General features: G+C 40.3%; 1 protein-coding gene across 2 annotated transcripts; it reads right to left on the bottom strand.

Annotated features, from left to right (window-relative positions):
* Positions 1-27164, bottom strand: INTS2 (integrator complex subunit 2). 2 transcript variants are annotated; one of them, XM_032779305.2, is made up of 25 exons: positions 27132-27164; positions 25745-26051; positions 24863-25001; positions 22941-23043; positions 22570-22683; positions 21357-21487; positions 21072-21245; positions 20255-20481; positions 19222-19347; positions 18515-18586; positions 18314-18428; positions 17443-17511; positions 15858-15992; positions 15073-15249; positions 14215-14323; positions 12340-12444; positions 11524-11688; positions 10459-10660; positions 9667-9792; positions 7821-8007; positions 6092-6343; positions 5232-5339; positions 4792-4897; positions 3778-3954; positions 1-1876 (listed from the first exon to the last, which is right to left on the bottom strand). In XM_032779305.2, exons 2-25 carry the CDS (start codon positions 26035-26037, stop codon positions 1707-1709), a joined length of 3582 nt encoding a protein of 1193 aa, XP_032635196.1. In that variant the 5' UTR covers positions 26038-26051; positions 27132-27164; the 3' UTR covers positions 1-1706. The 2 variants fall into 2 exon arrangements, with proteins under 2 accessions (XP_032635196.1, XP_032635195.1); XM_032779304.2 differs by having other exon boundaries at positions 27063-27161.
* Positions 27165-27794: the final 630 nt, after the last annotated feature.

Genomic DNA, 27794 nt, shown 5'->3' on the forward strand with positions numbered 1-27794 from the left:
TCCGTTTGAAACAGTTTATGAATCCATCCAAAAATATATGTACATTAGGTTTCTCTTAAAATGTCACTACAGTATATAAAATATTACAATCTTGAGAAAAACAAATAAAACGTAACTTATTTACATAGTTTACATCAATACGTATGGCAAAAAGAATACCACCTTCCTACTAAAAGTATTAACACATGGTTATTGCAGGCTTTGACCAATCAATACGGAGATAATACTGCAATGTGTATTGTACATTTGGTTTTGCAATTTGAGTATTAGCTTTTCTGCACTCTGATCTGATACTTTTGAAGGACAAGCTATACAAAAGTGAAGGCCACTGTTTTTAAGAGAATCAGGTCATTCCTCCCTGGGCTTAAAAATAGGTTTAATCAAACAGAATATTTTATTTTTCTTTTAGAAAGACCATGGATGCTGTCATTTTAATACAACAGAAGATCCTCTTAGAATGGTAAGTTTAATAGCAAAATGCCTGCTAAAAGTACTACACTCACCTCACACAAAGCCATTTACTTTCCTATATTTATGGCTTTAGTAGAGACTGTCATCCTGTACACCAGAAGAGCTTGCGCATGGCTGCAGAAGATTGGTGAAGGGTGTACCAGGCCTCATCCTGCAGTTTTCTTGCATGCAGTAACTACTCACTACTTTCAAAAGTTCTGGGTGTGGTAAATACTGAAGGATCGATTCTTTTAATTCACCAAACTGACACCACTCCATCACATACCTCTTTTCCTAGAACCACTTTGCTATGGCTAAAAACTGCCATTCATCACAAGGCAATTTAGCGTTAATCACTTTGGCCTCAAGAACACTGATTTTTAAATCCTATCCAGATGATAAATCAAGAGATCTTTTGCATTTAGTGCTTTAGGTTCCTCTCATGTTTAAGTAAGCAATATTAAAAAAAAGTTACTAAAGGTAATTGAGCAGCATTATAAAAATAAAGTTCTTTAAGAAGAATGTGCTTTTGCAGTATTAACATTTGTTGAAACTTTTTAACCAATTTCAAGACTTTTTCAAAGTCATCCCAAACTTGTTTGTAGAATTTTTTAAAAGCCGACTTATCTGCAAATGAATGCCTTAATATTTTGAGAGTTGCTGATCTCATCAACTCAAATCTTGTGCAGTGGTTTGAAAGTGAGTAAAATGATTTTTAGTCTTTGTCTAGGACTTCATGAAACTGCAGAAGCAATTTAGAGTGTTTTTTCCAGTCTTCTCCATGCTGTTCTTTAGGGAGTTTATTGCATTTTGCTTTGCAAGAAACTGTTGCAACTGTCTGTTTGGGTTAATGCTTTTCAATCCCAATTTTCCCTGCATGTTTTTCCTCTTACCCACGATGTCTCTGCAAGATGGGAAGGCTCAACATGTTCAGACAAACATTAGGCTTACTTCACAGGCTGCTTTTTTAAAGGGTGTTGTATGAAAACATTGCAGGTATTCACAACCTAACTCCACTAGAAAGGTCTTCATTTAGGACCACCACTTGAGGCAGAGAGACTTTCAAAGGAAAGCAGTGCAGATCTCCTTAAGAATTCTCCTCTTTAGACAGGATCAGTCCACAACTTTGTGTAGAATCCAACAAGTGAAAGATACTACTGGTTCCAATCCAATTTCTAATTCCTCTTTGGCAGTTGTTACCAACATTAGAAACTGTACATTATACTTGCTGTAGTCCAACTTCATTTCTGTTTTTCCTAAACTCCACTAACGCTCATGTTAATTATTTCAATGATGGTCCTTTCAATACACTGGCATAACTGAACATCAGGGTCCATGCTTCCTATGTTCTTTCGTCCACTCTTATAAAATGAATCTTTACAAAGTCCTGATTCTTCATTTGGTTTCTCCTTTAGTTGCTGGAGACCTATGGAAAATTACATAGAAACACAGTTCAACAAAAACTGTTTCTTCTCCTGTGTACACAGACAAGTGTGCATGTTTTCAGATGGTGAACTGGAAACACTGCTACCACCACAGGGACAGATTAAAGCCCAAGTATGCACTGGTTTAATTCCATCACCCTTTCTGGAGATACTAAGGGAACATTTCTGTTTGGGTCTACTTGATTTTATTTTTGGTTGGTTCTTTTCTGACAAAGACAGTGGTTTTAATAATTCCAAGGGGAAGGGGCCCGAAGCCTCACAGCACCCTGTGAAATGGGCATCCTGTTTGCTTTAGAAAGGGGAGGAAGTGCAAACCTTGAGTGACTTGCCCAAGAGGACATAAAAGTCAGCAGTACATCTGGGAATAGAACCTAGCTGTCCTGCGCCAGCCATTAGACACTTCTTTACCCCTTACAGATGCAGCAGACATCACCCACCAATGACATTCCATTACAGGCACATATATATTTTTTTGCCATTTTAGAATGTGAAGTACAGGCACATACTTCAACTTTACACACCTTTTCACTCAGAGATACACCTTTACACACCTTTACACACACCTTTACACACCTTTTCACTCAGAGATATATGGTAAAACTACTATAAATTTGTACCTAATATGTGGATCAGCTTGATTTCAACTCATCTCCACTCTAACACCCCCACCCCCCACCCCCTGCCCCAGGAAACACTGTTGCGATGGAAAAAAGTCAGACAGTATATTAAGAAAACAAAGCAATCTGAAGTGCCCATATGAGACTTCTAAAAGTTTCAAGGCCAATAATTAACACCAACAAAATGCATGGAGTGAACTTTTGCTGTTGCTTGGGTCTAAGAGAAAAAAGAAGCCGGGACTTTCCACATCCTTTAATTCATGACAATATAAGGAATAAATCTGCATCAGTCATGGATTCTGTCAATGAACATCAAGAGCCAAGGGGAACAAATTCCAGCCAGGAATATGAAGATACTTATTCTAAACCAAATGAACTTCTGTAAATACAACGAAATGCACCTGGATAGAGAGGCTCTCTCAACAACAAAAAGTAAATTACAGATGCCATCGTAACAGCAAACAAGGAGATAACTGGTCTTTTTGGTGAAATTGAGTTTTCTTCAGGGGTGCATTAAATATAATGAATACTCATATCTACTAGACAACACAGCTTGATACACAAAATTTTATCAAGTGAAACAAAGTTTATAAAGTTTGATAATTTAAGGGCAAGAAGAAAAGGGCCTAGTTCACAAGAAAGGGTTCTCTTGATGTTAGTGTTTCCTGTTTTCTTCTGCAAGATATACTTATTAGCTGAAAGGTCCCTTCTTCCTGGGATAATAACCATCTCCTTCCTGTTTCTAAACAGCACACCGGAAAACTGAGTAAGAATCCAACTTTGAGGCACATTTTCAAATCACTGCATAAGGGTTTAATTGCACCTCATTAAATTAAAGGGAGTTGCACAAACAAACCTCACACAACTCTGGAATTTTACTTTGTAGAACAAGGATAACACTGTGGACTTTATTTCTTAGCTATGTTTCAAAGTGAGATACTCTACCCTGTTGCAGCTCATTTGTACCCTAGAAGCAGAACATCCAATTTCAATTATTCTTAAGAATGAAATAAGCAGTGCAAGAGGTCCATAAAATATATTAGAAGCCAAAAGCCTCTGCTTATCCCTTTCATTCCAAGTCTGCTATAGCAAATAGCATATATCACATCCTCTTATGGCCCCATCTGCATTTAAAAAACCTGGGGGTGGGGGGGAGGTCACTTTCACAGTGACCTCAAAAATCCACTCTAACCTTTCAAGGTGTTAGAGATACAGTTGTCTTAAGTTATACCATTAGTTTTGGAATACGCAGTGTCATTACTTACGTGTAATAATTGGATCAAAGTCTCTTGTCTGTGTAGCAACATCAGAGGCACAAACTTGTCCTATCTGTATCAGCAGAGACATAATATCATCATACAGCGGAGGAAAGGCTTGGCAGAAGGAGACCAAACAAGGCAGGGTCGGCATGAAGAAAGCATAGCGCTTTGTCTGGGTTAAAACTGGTAAGGAAGGGGAAACGTTTAAAAGAATCAAGAGCTGTCATTACATTTATGATTGCAATTTATGTCCTAAAATGCCATTTCATGTTATGATTAAACATGTTATGTGTATTTCTTATAAAGCCAAAAAACCTTAGCAAACATGCAACATTACTCCATGCTACTTCCTGGTGCATTTAAAAGGCATAAAATGCCAATTACTAGGATTCTTCTGTGACATCAGCAAGATAAAGAGGATAAAGTTAGGCAATAAATTTTGTTCCTGTTTTGTAATTAGGATGGAATCCAAATTTCCTACATGCTAGTCTCTTCAACGTTACTTAATTCTAACAACTCATTAGGAACTCGTAAGGGATGAGAGAACAGTTAAGCTGTTAGTTTGCATGTTTCTTCACTGTGTCCAGCCCAACTGTCTAAAACACACACTTATACAGAGATGAAAAATTAGTATGAATATAAAGAACTTTTTTAATCTTGGTGTTTTCATAAAAAGACAGATTGGGATATCGAAAGAGTGTAGCGGAATGTATATTTTCTAGAGCAGCAGGTCTCATACTGTGGGTTGGGACATCAAAGTGGGTCACAACCTCATTTTAATGGGGTTTCCAGGGCTCACTTGGACTTGCTGGGGCCTGGGACCAAAGCCCAAACCTGAGGGCTTCAGCCCTGAGCAGCAGGGCTCAGGTTACAGGCCCCCTGCGTGGGGACCCGTAGTAATTTTTGTTGTCAGGTGTGGGTCAGGGTGCAATGAAGTTTGAGAACCTTTGCCTTAGAGTAAAATTTCAACCACTTCTCCACAAAAGTATTCCAGTGTTTTGATGTTATCTGGCTGTTCACCTGTTAGCAGTGTTCCCATGACATTGATAGCTAAGCGAGCCACACTGAGAGATTTAGGTAATGCATACTGGATACACAAATATGAAAGCAGCTGGATGGCAAATATCTGTGGGAGTGAAGAGGGAGAGAAACAGGTAAAAAAAAAGTTATTTTTAATACAGATTTGCTTTGCACTTCCAATCTAAAGATCTTTACAAAACAATTAATTTGGCCTCTCCCCTCTACGCGGTAATTTGTCCCCATTTTACAAATGGAGAAACTAAGGCACAGACAAATGCAGTTACAATGTTTGTAAAAATATTTTACCAAAGTTAATATTAAGGAAAAACATGTTCGTGAATTTAGTATCAATGGAAAATGCAGTACTTTGCAGCCTAGAGAAAAGTTTCTCCAAGATTAAATACTTCCAATGCCTCTCAAACTACATGGCCATACAGTACCTGTTTTTCAAGTTCAGGCTGAGCAATGAGCTCTGGTATGAAATCCAGACAGATATGCATGGAAGGAATACCTGCCACTGTCAGTGACAGAAGTTCACATGGATAACCCTATTTGAACAAGAGAAGAAAACCTTATTCAATTTCATAAAAAGTCATAATAGAAGCTTAACTGCATTAAGTTTTTGGGTTTTTTAAAGCCCTTTGTTTACATTGTTTTAAACATTTTACTCATAATATTTACTCAGTCTTAACACAGATCAAGATAAAGTGTCATCCAAGCCGTGTTTGCCTCAAGACAATTAATTTGCTTGGCTTTCCAGATTTTTACAAGTACCACCAGCAACTTCTGCAGAGACAATCTTTCTCCTTCTGTTCCCACACTCTCAGCCAAATTCAGGCTTTTAGCACAGACATATATTAACAGGTTTAAAAACCAGCATTAATGCGCCAATATACAGAATGTGGCCCTGAGCACAGATTACTTTTTCCTTAGCAGGAACTAGTAATCTGCACAAATGGGGGAACAAGTGGGTTGGTTATGGGCTGAGCACATTATAACATGGATTAGCCCCATTCCCCTGTAGTGGTGGATGGATACATATGAACACACAAGTGGTAGGGAGCAAAAGTTGCACCTAGCCATTTCCCTCTTGACCACTGCTTTTTAAATGCCTGTATGAGCACTGGAAGCTGGGTGTAAAATAACTACTGTACTAAGAAAAGTTTTGCCCTTGTTCTCTTTCCAATGCTGCATGAGTGCACTGGCTTTGGATTCATTCTGCATTGCCCTAGCCAACTATTACTTCCTAAAGAGCCATTACAAAAATGTGAAAATAAGATGTAGCCAACAAAAAACTGACCTGAAAGTGAACTAGTTTAACAATGTTGGGATCTGCAATGTACATTTGATGCAGTAGGCAGCAGATGAGACATTGAACTTCTCTGAGATTACACAAAAGGCTATCTTCTTCCTCTTCTAGACCCTTACTCTGAGGTCCAATGGCAGCAGCACTTTGAATATTCTTTAGCAGACTGTGAGAGTTGCTGCCCTGAGCTTTCTCCTCTTCTGTAGGTAAGCAAATCTCTAAAAGGATCTGCACAGCAGCACTGTCCTGGAAAGGAGTCAAGCAGCGCAAAAGTTAGTAAAACAAAATGAAGCATGAAGTATGTGTGTGTACTCATGGAGTAACTTACATACAAACACGCTGTGCCCAGGGAAAAAGATTCATGAATGAAACATTTGCTTGTTACATGCTCTGCCCATTCTTCAGATATGGTCAAACAATATAACCACAGCAAGGCTGTTATCCACCAAATGTATGTGTTTTGAATAAGTTATATATTCCAGTTCTCTCTCCTCGTTGCTATAATCATCAGCTTTTGTTCATTGAAACTGGTAGACACTAGGCAGCTACCAGGGACTATTTTATTATTCCCTAAAATCCTAATGTCAGTATAGGACGTACTCACTGCAACTTTACATAACTATATGCTGTCTGCATGTGTCAGTTAGTGGCAATGTAAGAAACTAAGGCATTAAAAATAGCTACAGTTGCTCCCATAGACAAGCAAATCCACAGCTTCTGTAAGACTGGAATAAAGGGTAATGAGTTATTTTAAAATCGAGAACAAAAAAAAGATTACAGTTTCAATGGACTAAATCATTCTCTAGAAATCAAATATTGTTCTACAGTGCACACATGTAGACTAAGGAGTTTTAATATTAAAACTTATACACAGACTATACATGCAAATATATGTGCCTGGTATGCAAAGTATACAAATATCCTGATATCAACTATCCTAGCTAGTGTAGAGATCTATACTTACAGCACCACTCTATAAAAAGAGGGAATCCAATCCTGATCTAAGCTGGTTCTAGATCAGAGAAGGATACACAAATGGCCATGCAGTACACTGCATCCGGAGGACAACAAACTAACCACCCAAGCATGAAAACTTCTTGCTGGCTGATCAAAAACTATAGTGGCTGTGAAACTGACTGCTCGATCACTCTCCCAGCTGGAGGCAAGTTACAAGTGGTTAATTACACTTTGTCAAGTGTGAGAGAGAAAAGAAGCATGTGTGTAAAATAAAAAGTACTCACAACAAGAGCTCTGAGACATAAAGGTAACCAAAATCAACCATTGCCAGCCTTGCACTTCGTAAAGTTACTTAACAGAAGCAGCTAACATTGAAATGGCCTTCAGGAGGTTGTCACATTTGCTCAATGCTCTATAATTCCAATGCTGTGAGGGTATAAAAATACTCCTCTGGACAATGGGAGGAAGAAGATAAAAGGGGGGAACATAAGCAGAACTCTTTTCTATTCTACTGACAGAGAAAGATGCTGTTATAATGGTCAGCCATCAGCATGATGCTCTGGGCTAGAAAAAGATGAGAGAAAAAAAAAAGAGTTCAGGCTATTAGATCCAATCTGGAAGTTGAACAGAGTGTCAGTTTTCTACTTACGGTAGGACAACTCAGTATACACAGTCTCTCTGCTTTCGCTACTGTTTATAGTGCTTACATATTTTGGAGCTATTGTTAGCTTTGTATCTTCATTACCAACCATTTCATCATTATTACCTGGGCAGCAAGCAATGCATTTTTCAGTTCCTCTCTTGTAACTTCTGGGGCCTCTGGGCCCATCATATTTTGGGATGGCCTAATGTCCTGCTCAGCCGTTTCCTTTAGGTGGGAACTAAGGTAGGCTTTTGAAGCCAGGAGATATCCATTCAGCATGTGCAGAGTAATATCCATCAGAGGAGGACATCTAACAGATGACAAACAAAAGGCAGTTACTGGGTAGAACATGCACACATGCTGGATAAAGCTAAGTAAGGAAAGTGTGAAAACCTCTCTGATTGACAAGGCCCCTATAGGCTTTAACTCAAGCTGCTAACCCAAGTTAAATGTCAAGTTGCCATGTCTTCACAGCTATTTTAACTCAGTTAGCTAATCCGAGGTAAGAACACTTTTTTCCCCTTTGTGCACTGAAGATGTACGCTTGGTTGCAGGCTGATAATATTATAGCTTTTCCAGATGATAAAGCACAGCATGTTGTCAGCCAAAATTCCCCTTTAGAGGGCTGCCATTCGACTCTGCCTTCCACACACACAAACAAGTATATGAGTAAATTGCAAAAGAAACTGACCTATGGCAGCCTAGGAATGAAAGGGAGCTGAAAAAACACCATTCATACGTGAGGCAGCCCACAGTTTGATGGTGGCAATGCCCTACCTATATAGGTAAGTATGCCCAGTGGTCTGTGATGTGATGTTAGATGGGATGGGATCTGAGTTACTGCAGAGAACTCTTTCCTGAGTGCTGGCTGGTGAGTCTTGCCCACATGCTCAGGGTTTAGCTGATCGCCATATTTGGGGTCGGGAAGGAATTTTCCTCCAGGGCAGATTGGCAGAGGCCCTGGAGGTTTTTCGCCTTCCTCTGCAGCGTGGGGCATGGGTCACTTGCTGGTGGATTCTCTGCAGCTTGAGGTCTTCAAACCACAATTTGAAGACTTCAATAATTCAGACATAGGTTAGGAGTTTGTTATAGAAGGGGATGGGTAGGATTCTGTGGCCTGCTTTGTGCAGGAGGTCAGACTAGATGATCATATTGGTCCCTTCTGACCTTAAAAGTCTATGAGTCTATAGGCAAATATGGCTGACATCCAGCTCTCAGCAATTCCTCTCCAAGTGCTTGGGCATTAAATCCAAATTTGACTGAAAATTAACATAGGCCACTATTCTCCCTTGCATTTTTAGAAATGTAGGATCTTTAAATCGCACCTGGATAGCCAGGCAGACAGCAGAACGGGCTTGTAATATCTCACTCAATAGATGAGATTAAAAAATGATGTTAACACAAGCTTCAATGTCTGCAGAGGAATATTGAAAAGAGCCTGGAGTTAACTGGAAACTACTTACTCCAATGGAATAATGGATCAATTACTAGGGAAAGAACTAAAGCTGGAAGAAAGGGGAGAAAAAACATACAAAAAACAGAGAACAAGACGACGAAACAAAGGTAAGTAATGGTATTTATAAATAAGTGAAATGGGAAGATGGGATGATGAAGAACAAATTAAAGCTTGAGAGGATTTTAAATATTAGAACATTTTACAGAAGTCATCCATGGAATACCATTACATGGTAATACTTTAATTAAACTCAATGAATCATCATTATTTGCATTACCATAATGCCCAGTGGCCCTGGTCATGCACCAGGACCCTGTTGTGCTAGATGCTGTACAAAGAGATGAAAAAGTCCCTGCCCCAAAGTGCTTACAATGTCTAAGTTAAGGTAAGAGACAACAGGCAGATGCCGACAGATGGGAGAGTACAAGGAAACAATAAGTCTATTGGTCAGCATGACAGGCGATGGTCTTAGAACACTTGAGTATTATGAAAAGTTAGCTGGAGTTCACTTACCTGTGAACTCTCTGATCACATCTTAGTACAATCAGAGGGTCGATCATCAGATCATTCTGAGTGTACTTTTGCTGTCGGACTATCTTTACGGAAGGCTGCAACGCATTAACAGTCATCACCCACAACCTACAAGGACATTTTTTTTTTTTTTAAATCTAAAAGCTGCTGCTTAAGTAAAACAGATTAACAGACAACAGCTGAAATAAATGAGTGCCAGCTAATTACACATTCTCAGCCTACAGTTAAAATCCTCAGTTTACTACACTGATTATGAAATATTAATTCAAGGATTAAACAAGACATCATCTTACAATATGCTTTTTCTGGAAAGTCACCCATCCAAGATGTATTTTCAGAGCAATACAGAGAATCTACTTGTTCTAAAAAGCAAGCTGTCATTAAATATATTTTTCAGCACCTGGGTCCTAAATTTTATATTCAGCCAGCCACCATAAATGGATGCATGCTATAATCCCATTCTTAAAGTGTATGTGAAGACAGTTGTAGGTTTCTACTCTTTTTTTTTTAAATGTGACTTTTGTTCCTTTTTACTTATCTGTGAAGTCTTTTATAATGGTAAGAGTTACTCTTCTTTGGAGAATAGGTACAAGTTTAGCTCCAGCAATGTTGTTATAATAAGGACCTGATCTCACGAGGTGCCGAACTAATTTCTGGGATCAAGTCCATAGCTTACCACCATTCAGAGCAGCAGCGAGTCAAAACCTAGGAAACAGGAGGTGGCATTCTACCACTTTACCTGCTGTGTTAAACTGAACAGTAAGCTGAATCTACCTTCTAGGCATCACAGTGTTAAGGACCATCCAAAGCTTATTGACTGTCTGAAGAATTCTCCGCGGGACTCCAGTATTCAGCAGTTGGTTCATATTTGATGTCAATACCTCTGCATAAGGAATCAGCTCACCAGCAGACAGTAGTGTTAAGTGTTCTAGAATCTGCATCACCTGAGTGTGATTTCCTGGGAGCACGGAAAATGCTACAGAAAAAAAAGCAGTGGGAAATCTGATCAAACTAGCCTTCTGCCATTTTCCAAATCCATGTTTAAATCTAACTATTTCTAAACCTCGGTGCTAACAAGCTTGCTGCTGTACAGTTCCAACACCACCACCCAAGTTTGATTAGACATAGATTTGTGCATTTTATTTTGCTTGGTGACTTCCTTTGTTCTGTCTATTAGTCTGTGGAACCACTTGAATCCTACTTTCTGTATTTAATAAAATCATTTTTTACTTATTAATTAACTCAGAGTATGTATTAATTCCTTGGGGAGCAAACAACTGTGCATATCTCTCTATCAGTGTTACAGAGGGTGAACAATTTATGAGTTTACCCTGCATAAGCTTTATACAGGGTAAAACTGATTTATTTGGGTTTAGACCCCATTGGGAGTTGGGCATTTGAGTGTTAAAGATAGGAACACTTCTGTTAGCTGTTTTCAGTTAATCCTGCAGCTTTGGGGCAAGTAATTCAGACTCTGGGTCCTTGTTGGAGCAGACAGGAGTGTCTGGCTCAGCAAGACAGGGTGCTGGGGCCCCTAGCTGGCAGGGAATGCAGGGACAGAAGTAGACTTGGCACATCAGGTTGCAGCTCCCAAGGGGGGGTTCTGTGATCCAACCTGTCACAGTGGCACATTTGGGAATCTGATCTAGGTGTGTTTTTCCTATCTAGCTATTATAATCCTCAAACATCATGCATCATACAAACACAAAATGAAGGGAGGGAGGAAACAGCTACATTGTATATCACATGCACATTTTCAATGTTTATGTAGGCCAGACCATTAAACTATTAGGAAAGAAACCAGGAACCGCCTACTTCACAGATGAAGTTATTATTTACCTTCTTGGAGTTGTTTGGAAGAATGGTTTTTGGCAGTGTTGGTAAGAAGCATCCGTCGCAGCAAGGCATCGGTACCCGTGATTTGCTCCTCACAGATCCAATCGTCCACAATACATAAGTGTGGGTAGTTAGTAGCAAGGAGGCGCAGCAACGCAGAATGCAAGCCTTCAAAAGTTAAAAAGAGCTCAGTCTCTCCAATCTAAATCCCAATATACCTTTAGCTAAATAAATTGTGTCCTTATCACCTCAATAACAAAGTTTCACTGAATGAGTCCTTGGAATGTTCTAAAGTACATGTAATTTACCTCATCCGTCTTAAATAAGCTTGTGTATTTACAGCCTCAGATTAGAACTCAAGTATCTACAATACGAAGGCAATTATGATGGTATCTTCTACCTTTCCAAAATGTCTCACGCTGTGTCAGGTAGATTGAGGGAGACAGTAAATTAAAAACTCACAGTCGCTTTTACAGAACATTTGACGTATGTTAGGATCCACTGAAACAAATGGAAGTTTGTTCCACAAGTTTCAGACAGGCGTACGTTACGGTTATTGTTATATGGTAGCTTTCTCTAAATATGAATCTATGCTCACTCTAAGCTGTTGGCAGATTTTAAGACAGGTAAAAGCAAAAAGATAGAATAAATTTGAGGGCCTAAAGACAGGAGAACTGCAAGTTATACAAATATTATTAAAAACATACCACAAAGCAGAAGAAAGCTACTCTCTTACAGTTCTGCCCAATAAATACAGGACATCAGAAAACAAAGATTATGCTCAGTTTCCCTTCTCATATGTTAGACACTCAAATATACCTCCCAGTTCCTGCTGCAGTCCTTGTGCCTGCCGGATAAGGTACTTGATTGGAATTTGATCCATCAGTGCTGAAGAGTAAGATTTGGGCTTTTTTTGCATGGCAGCTATAAGGAAAGATGTTTAAAAACTATTAATAATTCCTACCACTATTGAAATCTTGTGAGTTAGACTAGAAGGCAAACGCAAATTCAGAGCTCAGGCTGCCAATCTACTTGCTTATACTGCAGTTCATAAGGATAACTGAATCATCCTGTTTTAAGGACTACTGATGAGTGGCACTATTTAAATAGCAATATGGAGATACATGGGGATGAAGTCGGAATGAACGTTTGATCCAACCACATTTTCCTGCTCTTTAACATGAAAACAGGGCCCCTACCCAAGCTCTCTCTTTAAAAGAGAAAAAAAAAATGGTAATAAAATCACCACTTCCTTGCATTTTCATAGCATTTCTCCCCCAGCCCCACATCTTGAATGACCACAAAGTGCTGTACAATTTGTACATATAGAGTTCATTTGACCCACCAATGAAACACAATCACTTCTAAGGCAGCCATTTTGTCCCAGGAATATTATACAATCACTGCTAGTAAACTATAAGCTTTGTCAGCTGAAGTTGCAATGAGAATTTCAAGAACCAGATTAGAATTATTCAAGATTAATTTTGACCAGGACACATAAGGTAACACTCCTAGTCTTGTGAAAAGTATCAGGGGATCCTTAATGACCAGATTTCAGAGCAGTAGCCGTGTTAGTCTGTATCCGCAAAAAGAATAGTACTTTTGGCACCTTAGAGACTAACAAATTTATTGTAGCTTATGCTACAATACTCCTATTCTTTTTAATGACCAGAGGACCTCAGCTCTGCAAATAGTTTCACCTACCACCTCTCCCTTCAGCTCATGGATTATCACTGGATTTCTGCGTCGCTAATTTTGACCAGATCCAACCTTATCTTACGAAATTACAGCCCAAGTCTGAATGTTCTTTATTCAAAGAACAACATGGAAATATGGTACAGTACTACATAGAATGTATTCTGCCAGTACACACCATATTTTACAGCAGTATGCAAGCTATCAGCATGGGAGGAAGCCTGATGAATTTTAGTATGCCATTGTACTCTCACATAATACTAGTTAGCATAGCAAACATTCAGTTGATATGCATATTGATGAATGCTGGAAGATTTGCAAGGTAAAACGATGGCTGGAAATGCACACCATGCTTACCAGCAGGTTTCCACTGAAATCAAATGAGAGTTCATGAATTGTAGAACACTCAGTAAGTGTTGGTTTTAACTCTCTTTCCTATGAAAGACTATCAGCCATGTCCACATTTGGGGGGAGGGGAGAAGGAGAAGAAACACGACACCCACAAAGCCAGAAAATAATTGCCAACAATATAAATTCATTGCCATGTAAAAAGAGCATCCAAAGCTACCAAAAATGTTTTGGTATTTTCATCACTTAGAACACAGTTTATTATAAAAAAATTTGAAGTAACTTTTCTGCCAAGTTTCATTCTGGCTAGATCTGAAATGGATGATTTAGAATACAGACAACAGAACCATGGGTTTAAAATAGAACCTATGTTGGCTCCTACTCCTGACCTCGAGAGTCTTCTGACCAGCTACATAATATTGTGTTAGATACAACAGTCAGTGCTAGCTCTGCCAGAGTGAATAGGAACACCAGAAGGTTCTTAACTGCTGTGCTCATTACTACAGCAACTGAAACTGATGTCATGTGATCTGTTTTAGGAAGTCTCAGTTCTTGTTGTAGTCAGATTCTGACATTTGTTCACACAAGACCTCTTTAGTTTCCATTTGACTTTCAGTCACAATGATGTGCGCAACACTCACCCACACATACCTAATGTCTTTGTGTTAGCCAGGAGGGCCTCTTCATAAGAGAGGACATAATAGAGGACAAGCAGCTGGGCTGTGATACTGTAATGCTGATTAACACGAGCATTTTCTCCCTGCATATAAAACCATACAGAGGTCATGTTGCTATATTGCCCTTATTCTTAAAGGAAATGTTTGGACTCAGCAGAGAACATGGGGGGGAAGCAAGGCAGCCAAGTTGAAGTCAAAGTGACATTGTAAAGTTAAATTTGGCCCCAAGTTTAGGGTATTTTTGTTTTTAAAGAAGTAATTTAGAAAACTTCAGACCACTAAAAATGTTTTGACATCTCAGGCATTTCTACAGTTAGAAGCAAGTGCTGATTTGCCTTGGGAAGCCTGGAACAAACCCCTTATGAAAGTTTCAGCCTCCCATTCTCACTCCACATGTAAACAACTGCTTCCCAGAAATGTAATATAGGGCCCTTCTAATTAAAATTTGATCTTTAACCTGGGAGCATACAAGACAATGCAAGGATTGTTACTGTGAACGCCAGCTTCATTTGCCACTTCAATTTTTTGCTGGAAAGAGAAGTCATTATCTCAAACCCGCATATTTAGCAAAGGCAAAGGTTGGTGGTGCTGCAAAGACAGCAAGTTCAGCATTTTCCAGGGAGCAGGGCAAAGATTGGCAACAATAGGATCTGAAGGGAACCTTGTCTGACCATCTTTGCCAGAAAGGTACAGTTTAGGACATGGGGAGTAAAAGCAGGGAAACAGAAAGGCAATGGTCAGATTTTCTAGCAAGTTTCCGTTCAACATATTGAAGATGTTTCTGAATTGACACTTTTGAGAACAGACATGCAAGAAGTAAAAAAAAATTTACCCCAGTGAGTCCTTGAAAAACATTCAAGATTTCCTGTTCTGTGACTGGCTGATTTGTGGCTTCTGGGTTGGATTTAGAAGCGGGAGTAAGAATAGAGTTAATGTAGACATCAATAAGAGGAAGTAACTGAGGATGAAGTGGTGTGGTGGTTTCACACAGCTGTCTATAAATCCAGTCCTGGAACAAACATGTTACACTTAATAGCAGCATGTGAAACTAAAAATACTGTTCCTACTTTTAGGTGCATTTACAACTTTATTTTAACTAAATGAATTTATTTAGATCCATTGTACAGTTAAATTCACACTTTCAAAATTAACACTTTGGAAGATAAAGGAAAAGCATCAGCTCTGGACTGAGCGAGACATTGTATCTCAAGCAGTGGGAGAGTTTCTCCATGCTGCATAGCTCTAGTAATACCTCTTGGTCCTATTCAGCAACATTCTTACTCTTCCTTCTTCCTGACTAAGATTTTAACAAGTGTACAAATGGAAACTGGGATAAACTATAAGTGACTAAATTAGATTGTGAACACTGGTTTACAGAGCTTAGAGCTTAAAGCCTTGCACGCCAACTCAACGTACTCCACAAACCCCAGTTACCAGATAATGGTCACTTACTAGCTCAAAGATTTCATTCAGATTGTAAGTTTTTATTAATTGATAATACACAAACAGTAGAAATCTGTATCCTTGTAGATTCCAGTTAACAGCAGGAACTATTAATGGAACGTAAGCCCAATCATCATGTAGTTTTCTGGAATGTGAATGGAACAACTCTCATACCTTTATGGACACTTTGTGTTTGGTGAATGACCGGCTCCTTAGAAGCTGGTAGATACAGTGAATGGGCAAAAACCCAGTGATGTTGGCACTCAGATTTCCTGTTACAGGTACACGAACTGCATGGGCTGTGACAACCTATGGGAAAAATTATAATATTCAAGAAAAATATTTTCATTCCTTCATCATCAAATGATTTTTTAGAGTACTTGCATAAAACCAGTTTATATAAACATTACATACAAAGAACTCTGTTAAAAGATTACAGAATCAAGCGCTCAACAGTCAGGAAATGCTAGAATTAAAATTGCCTGTGAAACTCTAATTTGGCCATTTTGTGCGTATGCAATATGATCATGTAATTAATGGTAGTTATCACAATGCATATGCACAAGGGACCCAAATTAAAGTTTCACAGACCATTTTAATTCTGGCATTTCCTAAAATCTGAAGGCTTGATTTTGCAGCCTTAATGTTCTTTAAATGCCCTGTGTGTATGTGTAATTTCCTAGGTTTTTAAAAAGAGCAAACTATTAAAAAAACATGCAGAAATCCATTATTTGGCATAACACTGGCACCCACATGATTCACCAGCAAGGCTGGAACCTACAGAACCACTGCACAGACCTCACTAGCTGAAGTGGCAGGAGTAACTGATAGCAATAATAGGATATCATCCTCTTTATGGACCAACACTAGAAGAGGATGAGACTTGGCCAGTGGGTTTCAAAGATGTGTTTATGGTGGAGGAACGGTGAGATTCAGGAATCTTAGGTTCCATTCCAGGCTCAGAAGGGAGTGTGCTCTAGTTGACAAACTCCCAAAGTCCATTTCCTCCCTCTGACCCCAAGCTCCAAAGCATGAGAAGCTCCAGCAACTCCAAATGTCTTAACTATTTTGACTTAAGTTTAAAAAAAGCCACCAGAGGCAGAAACCCAGGATATAATATTTTAGTCCAAAGAGTTAATGTTTAGCAAAGTTGTTATAATCTGAACACAAGGTCTTAAAATGAGAAAAATTGGACCACATTACTAATGGTGCAATCAGCTCTGCCTATGATGTTTTCAACCAACGGCCTCCTTTAAAAATGGTTTGCTCTTTGAAGAAAGATATGTTTACAGTCCTTTTTTCCACCTGTGATGTGTTTGTGCAGACATGGATTACCGTAGGTTTTGGGTTTGTTTGGTTTTTTTTAAAAATCACCATCTCCACAAAAATAAGCAAAAAATTTAAGATCCAATTCTGCCAGTCCCACTCATGGGAAGCAGGGCCACACTGAAATCAGCAGGACTAATGACAGAGTAAGATACTATTCAACAAGGGTAAGGATGGCAGAAACTGGTCCTAAAAGATCTTCCTACTCCATTAGATATGCTACAATAACTCTGCAAAAAGTGTGACTAGTCCCAGGTAAATTTTAAAAAGTTCATATTAGCCTTCAGAAGAAACAAAGTAGAAAAAAGTGTGATAAAACTAAGATACCAAAAGCAAGTGCAATAGTTGTTCTGAACCTTTTAAAGCAGTTGCATAGTACTACAAACAGAAATTAAAATGAAATGGTTTAAAAAAAAAAAAACTCAAAGATTACCTGTTCAGTGAAAATCTCCTGTGTGAAGATGGTCTTCATTCTGCTCAGTGAACTGGGCTTAATAACAATCTGAAACAAATAACGAGGTGTTTGCTCTTAGGCTTTAAGATCTGGCTTGTTCAAATGTGTAAAACATTATAAATAGCTTTTAGTGTTGATCCTATTTCAGCCTGCGACTACTTGAATCTCCCACTGCCTTTGTTAAGGCCATATTTCACACATTCAAATAATACATTTGCAATTCAGTTTATTTTACATTCCAGTGTCACAAGTTCAAGATTATGTGCATCTTCCCCACTCTGAGAATTCATTGCTGTTTTTAAATTTAGTGAAGTCAGAAGCTCCCATAGGGGAAAAAACTGAATCCAAGACTCAGCTGATAAGTAAAACAGGCCGATTTTCAGATATTGCTTAAGAAGTTTACATGATACGAGACTTCTCTACATTTTTTTAAATGAAAATTTACAGTCCCTTCTAGAAAGTACTCTGCATTACAACTTGCAAAAAATGGAGTCTGTTAGATATCACAGTTTTCTTCTGAGAACACAAAGTTCATTTCAATAGGACAATTCCTTTTGAAAATACTTAGTTTGATATCTTACACAACTTTTAGCACACAGAATGTTATTATGTTAACAGGCATTCATGTTTCAATTCTACTACTCGATATACATTTTGCTTTTATGATAAGGAAACCTATTTATGTGAAGATGCTTTATTTAAAGATACATTTGTTCAAGAACAAAGTAGAAACAGATTTTCAGTTGTCTTTAGGTATAAAAGTCAGATAACACTGGAATAAAATTCACTTATTGATGGTGCATTTATAAAGAGAAAAAAATTCATTTGGAGGAAGGCATTTAGAAGTTACCTTCATTCCCAAAGTAGAACAGACCAAATCAATGATTGCACTGAGCTGATTGCTGTGGAAATACATGGCAACCAGTAAGAGCATCTCTCCAAAGGAAGCAGACACCCCAGAAATGCTGTTGGAACAAAGATGAACAAGTGAGTTTCCAGAGAGGACATAAAACCATGGCTTATCAGGTAATTTTGAAAATTAAGCTCTCACCTTTCAAAATAGGCTTCTTCTTTTATCATCCAGCTCAGCCACATTACCATCAGCTGCTCCTGTTCTGGGGTACTAAATAAAGAAATCCCAAAGCTGTTTCATTTCTGGAGCCACACATAATTTCACTAATAATCAGCAGACCCAAGGAGTTAATATTTAAGAACACACAATGCCAGCACAGTGCTAATAAACGTGAGTACTTTTAAATTTGATAGCACCTACAGCACAATCTGTATAAAAGTTCACCCTTATTGGGTAATTTCCCGTCTTGAGAGCATACCAAGGGACCCCCCAAATACAAGAATTCTTGCTCTACCTTTATTAGAAGGCCACTTCCATTAAATAACTATTTTTTGTAAACCCTTTGAGTGATGGCTTAAGATGCTCACCAAACACATTCAGTGGAAAAGGAATACAGAAGGCCTAGTCCAGAGGCTTAACTATAACACCCTGCAATATCACAAGGCAATGCAGCCTAATGCCTGTACTCCACTTCCCAAAGCACTTTGCACTAGTGAGAGGTGGAGCATCATCGATTTATTAACCCCACCAGTGATAGAACCTCTTTCTGAAGAGGCTCCATGTCCATAGAGAATTAAAAGAGGAAGAACTGGTGGAGAGCCCACATGCTTCTGTCTGGGTTAGTGCTGCCCTGGCCATGCTCCACTAATAACTCTTGAAGGCTCTGTCTCTATTGTTCCAGGTACCTGACGAGGGTGGAGAAAGCCAGGAGCATGCAGAATGAGAGCGATACAAAACGAACACCAGCTGGAGTCGCAGGAGGACGGCTCGTCATTAGCTGAAGTAACTGCTCAGCTTCCTCATCAGTTGGTCTAAACAAGAACAAAAGAAATAAAAGATGTTTCCCCCCCTTAAAAAGGCCAATTTATCTTAAGGCAGAATGCATTTCCAACCTGGCTACACTGGTTAGAGACTATCAATATATGGTTATAGAAATTACTTAGAAGTTCTCTCTGGACTTAAGAATTCCAAGGTCGTTGTTCTAAGCAGAGATTTTTATAATGAAATATTTAAAAGTCCCAAATAACCAGATCGCTATCTTACGTACTCACAATTATTAGTATCATATATTCATACAACTAGAAGCCACATAATAAGATACTGTGTTATCATTAGTCTAGCCACAGAAACAAACCGATATAAAAAATTAATTCGAAGTGAAAGCAATGTATTTTGTGACATGACCCAATATAACCACGATTTTCAGCAGTTTTCTGACTTAAATACTACTCCAAAAACAGATGTCTAATTTTTAAATTGATTCTACAGGAATTAATTTTATTACAAAAAAGGAACCAAGAGATTTCTCATATAAAACTCACTTTAGACAGTGAGACTTCTCACAAATGCATCCACCCTCACCAGTGGAGGACAGAAAACTTTCCTGCCAAGGATGTAGCAAGAAAGGGAATTACACAGCTGTTTCTGTGCATTTTAAGCTATATATTTGTTCTGTCCAAAACAAAGATAAGGAACCTTTCAACAAGCTGGAAATTTCAACTCCAAAATAGGTGAGGAGACAAAGCAGGACAGAGCAAACAGAGGGTATTCTCAGTCTTACAAAGGCAAGTCCCACTAGGTATGGACACAGGACATTATGGCAGAGAAGGAAAGCCCAGATTGGAACTGCCTGAGGTTCCCAATAGTTGAAAGGTCGTATTTATTTTCAGATGGATAAACAGCTAGTAGGAATACCAACAGCAAGAAAATATTGATTACTTCAGACCAGCGATGCCCATCAAAGCACAATAGAGACGTAACAGCGCACTGGCTTTCACTACATGCTCTTCTTTCAATCCAGAATACACAGATACATTTGGTTCCATGTCGGCATCTGCTTCTTCTACAATGTGCGTGCTGCGAACAGTGGGAAGGATCCCCATTAATTCCAGGAGCAGCTGTCTTCTCATTTGCCAAAGCACAGAACTAACATTCTCCTTTTTTCGCTGTGGGGAAAGGTGAAAGAAGCAACGGTAATTCTAGGAAAACACATCAATCTGGCCGTTTTACTAAAAGGTACATTCCTAGTAGACAACAATTTTAGTGAAAGTTCATGCAGCCAAGTTAACAACAATCATTTAATTGGGTGGGCTGCGGCCACAACAAAACTGCATTACAATGCTCTATTTTAGTGAGGTACAGGCACTAAAAAATTGCAACAAACCAATGCATGACTTTCTACTGCTGGGTATGAAATAAACTGTAGTGAGACTGACAGTGGGACTATGGTCTAAAACCATTTATGATCTAAAACCTTATTAGATCTATGGTCCCGCAGTCCACGTCTATGAGACTACTGTAAAATCACTGAGAAGGCAGAGAGGGACCACCAGAGGGCGCTCTTCAGTGACCTTAGTCTAGAATTGGCAGACCCAAGGAGTGGCGTCCAGTCCTTTTCAACTAGAGGAAGGTTTCCCATAAGTCATGCCTTGCAGCAAGGTGTAAAAATGGGATTACTGGAAACAAAATACACACACAAAATCCAAACTGTTGAACTTTATTTTTACCAATTCTCCAGGAATTCTCAGATTCTTACCTGTTGTCCATTTCGGATAAAAGTCCCAAACCACGTCCGAACTTTTGCATTCGTTCCAAGAAGTAATCCACTCACAAAACATACCAGGTCACTCACGCCATCATCCGAAGATTCATTCTTTGTGTGATCCATTGTCAAAGCCACCCCAAGCCCTGGTAGATGGCACTCTTCCACCTAGCACACAGCCAAAGAAAGCCAGTCTCCATTTGACAAGTGATCCTTAATGGAGTATTAGAAAACAATTAGGACTCGTGCCATTTCATAATGAACCAATCGCAGGCTTACCACCATGCCTCGGATCTTCAGGGCCTGGGAAGGGTTCATTTTACACAGGTGACGAAGCGCCTCTGTCCTACGACGGCCTCCAAGGCTTTCCTCATCTTGTCGTTCACCATTCTTAATCAAACCTCTACAAACTAAACATTATAGGAGGTCTGAAAAGCCATATTTTGCACTGGACAGTCACACAGACAAAGCTCTGAGGAGCTATTTTGCTATCATTATTTACTATATGTATTATGGAAGCACCTAGCAGCCCAAGTCATGGACCAGGACCCCAGTGTGTAGGGTGCCACACAAAGAACAAAAAGACAGTCCTTGCCCAAAGAGCTTATCGTGTCACTACAAATTTAGGCATGATCCAACTGACCTCAGCGAATTATACCTGTATCTCCCCCTCTCAAACTGAAGTCTAGTGATGTGCAGCAGAACCCTGTTTATCTGGTTTAATCAGGACTGGGGCCAGATCAGATCATCAAAAATCCGAATAAACCGGAGAATGGGAAAATGTGATGCTGCAGTGCCATCTAGCAGCCACAGGAGAGATGGCCGACTTCTGGTCCTGGAGTCCTAGTTGTTCAGTAAATGCAGAGAGCCAGAGATAAATGGGGTTCTACTATATTTGGCAGTCCTGGAGTCTCCAACAGTGTAAGTGATACAGCATGGACAACAGTAGTATAAGTTTCTCCTCTACTCCCACCTCACTATGCCTCAGGCTAACCTGGAAGGAAAACTCACAGAGGCAAAAGGGAACGACCACACATGCCTTGGCCTCTCTAATCAGCATGAACTTTGATGAGGGCTTTCTGATAGCGATGCTCATATACTAGGAACTGGACTGATGTAATCTACTACCTACCAGTGGTGTTAATTTTTAGTCACTATTGACTTGGGATTCAAACTGGCGACCTAAAGATAAAAGGCTGCATTTTAGGAATGCTGTAACAGGCAGAGCAGTGAGTCCCAATTAGGCCTCCTTGGAGAGAAGCAGTGGCCATACCACAGGAGAGTCTGAGCATTAAGTGAGGGAACGTAGCAGGACAGAAATGCCCCTAAGACAGACACAGATGTATCCAAACTAAATTTCTGCATGCAAGTGTCTCTGGGCTACTAGAACATATACACTTGGAATGAATTTCAGCCTGGAATGAATTTTTAATGTTCAAGTTGTTATTAACTCCCAGAAAAAATAAGGTGAACACCATAAATTACAGCCTACCTTCATTAAAGCTATCAGGAACGTTGGCCACTAGGAGACACAGGAACCAGGCTCCATTTTTAACATGTAGCAGAGCTTCAGCCACATCCACTATGGGTAACAGCGAAGGCAGTTCTGAATGGAAACAGTTTTAGGAGGTCTAAGGTTCAATCTCCAGTTAGCACTGGGCTTTTAGGATTAACGAATGGGCCATTTCTCCTTCAGAAGAGCTGGCCATTAGTTTTAAATCAGTTAAGATGACTCCAGAAATTAGGGTGGACTTTTAAGTCTAAAACCATCTATGAAATTAGAACCAATTTAGTGGCAGAGTGAAACACTGACAAATTTAAAAATAGCATTACTCAAAGCTTCAGAAATACAGAATAGCGCACCTGCTTGTAAAATACAGAGAACATCTGCTGCTTCCTCCAAATAGACAGGACTCTCGAAGAGTTCAGATGACTTGAAGAAAAACTCACCATTTGTTTCCAAAACCTACAGCAAGAAGTTGTTCATCATAGTACAAGCTTAATAAGGTGACTAAACAACACAGCCATTGGTTTCCCTCAAATTCACATGGATTTAAACTCAATAGATTGGGTATGTTAAGAATGGTCAATAACAAACAATATTTTGTCAGTAATCAGTTTTGCTTTTACAAAATTTCTCAAGAACCACAGAGTTGCTCATAATATTTGAGTATGCAACTGTAATTAAGTGAACAAAAGCAGCCTCTGAATTTTCACACGACAAAGAAAAGGAACCAACACTCTTAGGTGGTTCATCTTTTGGGAACAGCTCATTAGTCTAAAAACCACAGCTGTGATTAAAACCAACAACTCATCATTAAACCAAAATGACACATACGGTATTAAAGAATCTCAAATGCCTGAAACCCTGTGTACTAATTATTTTTTATATATATCTCTCAAAAAAATTAGTTTTCTATTAACTCATTATGCTTTCTGTTAAGTGTTCTTAATACATATACTGTAGGTATAAAATATTTCAATGTGGTCTGGTAGCATAAAAGGTAATTAATCTGTTTAAATCAACATCAGTAAGGCTATGATTTTGTCATGGATATTTTTAATAAAAGTCAGGGACCGGTCACGGGCAATAAACAAAAAAAAAAAAATCACAGAAGCCATGACATGTCCCCAACTTTTACTAAAAACATCCATGACAAAATGGGAATGGAAGAGGATCTAGCATCCTGCCCCACACCCTGCAGCAGCTGGGACCTGCAGGGACCCCATTGCCCTGTGGTTGGGAGGGGTCCCCTGCCCATGGCCAGCGAGCAGCTGTGGGGGTGCCCCAGCTGCTGGCAGAGGCTGAGATGCTGAAAGGGGAACCCCTGCCAGTGGCAGTGGCTAAGCAGCTCAAAGGTCACTGCTGGTGGTGACGGCTGGTCAGTTGCGGGGGTCCCGCCACCTGCCGTTGCTGAGCAGCTGCGGGAGAGTCCCCTGCCGTGCACGGAGGCTGGGCCACTGCGGGGCCCCCCAATGTCACAGAGGTCACTGGAAGTCACGGATTCTGTGACTGCTGCAACCTGCATGACATAATCTTAGCCTTAATCATCAGTTATAGCACAACCATCTGCTGAATTTTGGATCAGTCGTGCTGCAACGCTATAATAGATGTGTGCATTTTTTATGGGGAGATGGAAGAATTAATTTATAGGAGAATAATTACTGTACTAGTTGAAGTAGAGTTATAGAAATAGCAATAATGCCTGCTATATATTTCAATTGTAAGTACTTTTTCAAACTTAAGAGCACCATCCACTGACATTTGTATAAATCTGATAAATTCCCAGGTGGAAAAGTAAAATAAAGACCAATATGGAGGGGTCATGCAACATTTGCACAATAGGCTATGAGTAAAATTTTCAGGAGTGCCTACATCACTTCTGAGCCTAACTTCCATTTTCAAAGGTGACTTAGGCACTTAACAGCAAAAGCCCGAAGGCTTTTAAGTGCCTAAGTCACTTGGAAAAATCTTATCCTCGGCCTTTCAGTTCTAGAAAGCTGGATTCACATGGGGTTTAAATTACCAGGAGAGCTAGTCTAGACAATTTAGCATGATTGACAGTTTCTGCTTGACAGTGGCCTGGGATTGGGGTAGCTAAGGGATTGGACGTCAGTATTCAGATGCACTGGCAAGGTCAAATGCAACATGCACAACATTAGACTGCTTTTTGCCAGGTTCTCAACACGGCCATCTATCAGGGGTCTTCATTTGCACCAATACCAAATTTACAATCACTAAGAAATTAAAAAAAAAAAAAAAAAAGAGAGAGAGAGACATTCACCTTATTCATAATTGCCAATAATTCACTAAGCACAAGACGAAGCCGACGAGGGGAATCACTGTGCTCGAACTCCAATGTCAGACCATGCTGAAGTTGTGACACCAAGATGCTTTCTCCACCGCCTCCTCCAAGTTTGTGTCTAACAAATAATTAAAAGGCAAAAACAGCTGTTTAAAAAAATAAGGCATAGAAACCAGTAGCCTTTCTAGTTATTCTGTTCTATATAGGTTCTTATACATGATCACCATAGTATCTCAACACTTTAAATATTAAAGCAAGAAATAAGACAATAATCTACACTTGTTTTGCCGATACTATGAAACTTCCTTGATAGTCTTCTCAGGCCAACAGAAGAGTTATCATGACTTTATGATATTTTCAAATCTCATACAACAGGGAAAAAATGCACATGACAATTGCTCAAATGCACTGTAAAAACATAGGTGCCTCTATCCCCACTCAACACACAGACCACAGCCAAAGATAACAAGAGCATCCTTATGGTTCCAAGGAATGCCATCCACTTTGAGGATGTCCCTATTTCCCATACACCCTCAGAAGCCTTGAATTCCAACACTTAGTCCTTCTGGTTAAAGACGATCAGACAGAACTGCCTTTGGAGGGCATCAGTGCCCCATTGTCTAGCTTTGGAGTGGGAAGAGAACATTAAGTTACTGAGAAAAGCGGTAAATCCCACCACCATCGCTACGTGCCGACCAGTTAAGCCCAAGGTACAAGAAACTCGCATGGGATGTGAAATAGCCTTTTAGCACAGTGCCACTTGAGCATCAGGACAGGTCAAGGGCAACATTCAGATGAAATAGTCATACATATACATTTCTAAACAATCATTTTTTAAAAAAAATGTATACTTTTAGCTACCTAAGCTGCTGCTCTTTGTTCGCATCCTGCTCCAAGGCATGAAAATCCACAGACAACAAGGCAACAATTGAGTTGACAGCTTCCACTCCCGAAAGGAGTCGAAGGATAAGTTTTTTATCCTGCGCCCAGCTTTGGCTCTGATCAGCTGGGGCACAAAGAGCCATTCGTACCAGGCAAGGCAATAAAAGCCTTAGCTCTGGGTCACTTAGTGCTGCCAAGCGCACAACATCCACCTTCTGCATTGCTTCAAATGCATAGGGGCTGACAAACTGAAGGCCAGAACACTCTGCCATTTTTACCACCAGTCCTAAAGACAAAACAAAGATACAATTATCAGCAGAAAAAAGATAACTGCTTCATTTGCATAGGGTGCATCACAGCTTTTGACAGCTCTAGGCAAGTAAATGTGATCTAACAATTAAAGCAAAGAACTAGGCATCAGGATTACTGGGTTCTGTTCCTGTCACTGAGGGTCTGTCTGGGTCTAGAGGTTGGAAGAGGAAGACCACATCAGAACTCCTACATTCTATTAGCAGCTCTAGAAGGGGAGGAAGGTCTAGTAATCAGGGCTCCCAGATGCTATTTTCAACTGTTATTAAGAGCTCACATGAAGTTAAGTTTCTGAGTATCTCCAAAATGGTTTGAGATCCTGGGGCACCAGATCTCCAGAATGGGACACGCCTCCAACACAGCCAAAAAACCCTTATCAGAGGGGTAACTGTGTTAGTCTGGATCTGTAAAAGCAGCAGTGAATCCTGTGGCACCTTATAGACTAACAGACGTTTTGGAGCATGAGCTTCCGTGGGATGTCACATGCATCTGATGAAGTGGGTATTCACCAATGAAAGCTCATGCTCCAAAACGTCTGTTAGTCTATAAGGTGCCACAGGATTCTCTGCTGCTTTTAAGAAACACCTAGAAGCCAAAACAGTGATTTATTATAACTGCATTTATCTCTGCCACTTCCATTACAGCACCCACACCGGGCTGCTCAGCAGTCTGCTCAGCAGTCCCACCTCGGACCCAAGGGCAAGAAAGCAAGAGGCAGTAGTGCCAGTGCCAAGGGAGGGGAAGTAACATGACTTGCCCAAGGCTGCAAAACGAGACAGGGGCTACGGGGCCCCGCTCTTAGCCCTTCACTGAAAGCAGAACCCAGGCGTCCACCCCCAGCTCTGAACCGCCCTTCTTCCAGAGTGGAAACAGTACCCCGGCGTCCGGGCCCTTGGGGGGCTGAAGAACCTTCCTCCTCACAACCAGGACCCAGGCGTCCGGGACCTCCCCAATGGAGCGGGTAAGAAAATCCCCGACTCCAGCTAACCTGTGACTCGTCCCCCCTTCACACCGAGACCGAACCCACTCGGCTCCGCCCCGCCCACGCCGCCGCTACCTTCCGGCGAGTGAAGTCAGACGCTCGTCCTCTTTGATGACATCACACTCACCCGCTCCAATTATATTGTACGTGTCACTGGCGCTCCTAGCTAACGTCAGGACGTAGGAGGAGGAGGAGCCGTGGGCGGGAAAATATTGAAACCAGCGGCGGGGCTGAGAAGTCGCGAATCGGCGGGATAACTGGCAGGCGCTCAGGAAGTGACGTCAAGCGGCACCCGCTGCTTTCGCTCCGGTGGGGGCGGAGGTGACGTCGGCAGAGGCCGTTGGCGGAGGTTCTTAGAAAGGGCACGAGCCCAACTGGCGGATGTCCGGGGTCTGTCAGAAAACGCGTCTTCCCTATCGCGTGAAGCCCGGCTCAGAGCTCGCCTGGTAACGTCTGACGCGTGACGTAGAAAAAGAATAAAGTAGCGTCAGGGCCCACGTCGCGTGGGGAAGTGACAGCAAGACTCCGGTTTCACAAGCCCCCCAACCCCGCGCTAAGTGTTAAAAACGTAGCTAAGTACTTCACTCCTTCGGCACCCAAGGAACCATGGGGGCAGGAATAAAGTGACCAGCAGCTCTGTCGTCTACACCCTTTTTAACCTCGATATTACACTTTTCCCCCAAAAACGCTAAAGAAAAAATGTTTTGTAAGTGAAGTGTGGTGGCAGTAGGGCAGAAG

Source organism: Chelonoidis abingdonii, chromosome 20 (assembly GCF_003597395.2).
Source record: "Chelonoidis abingdonii isolate Lonesome George chromosome 20, CheloAbing_2.0, whole genome shotgun sequence".
NCBI classification, from domain to species: domain Eukaryota; kingdom Metazoa; phylum Chordata; order Testudines; family Testudinidae; genus Chelonoidis; species Chelonoidis abingdonii.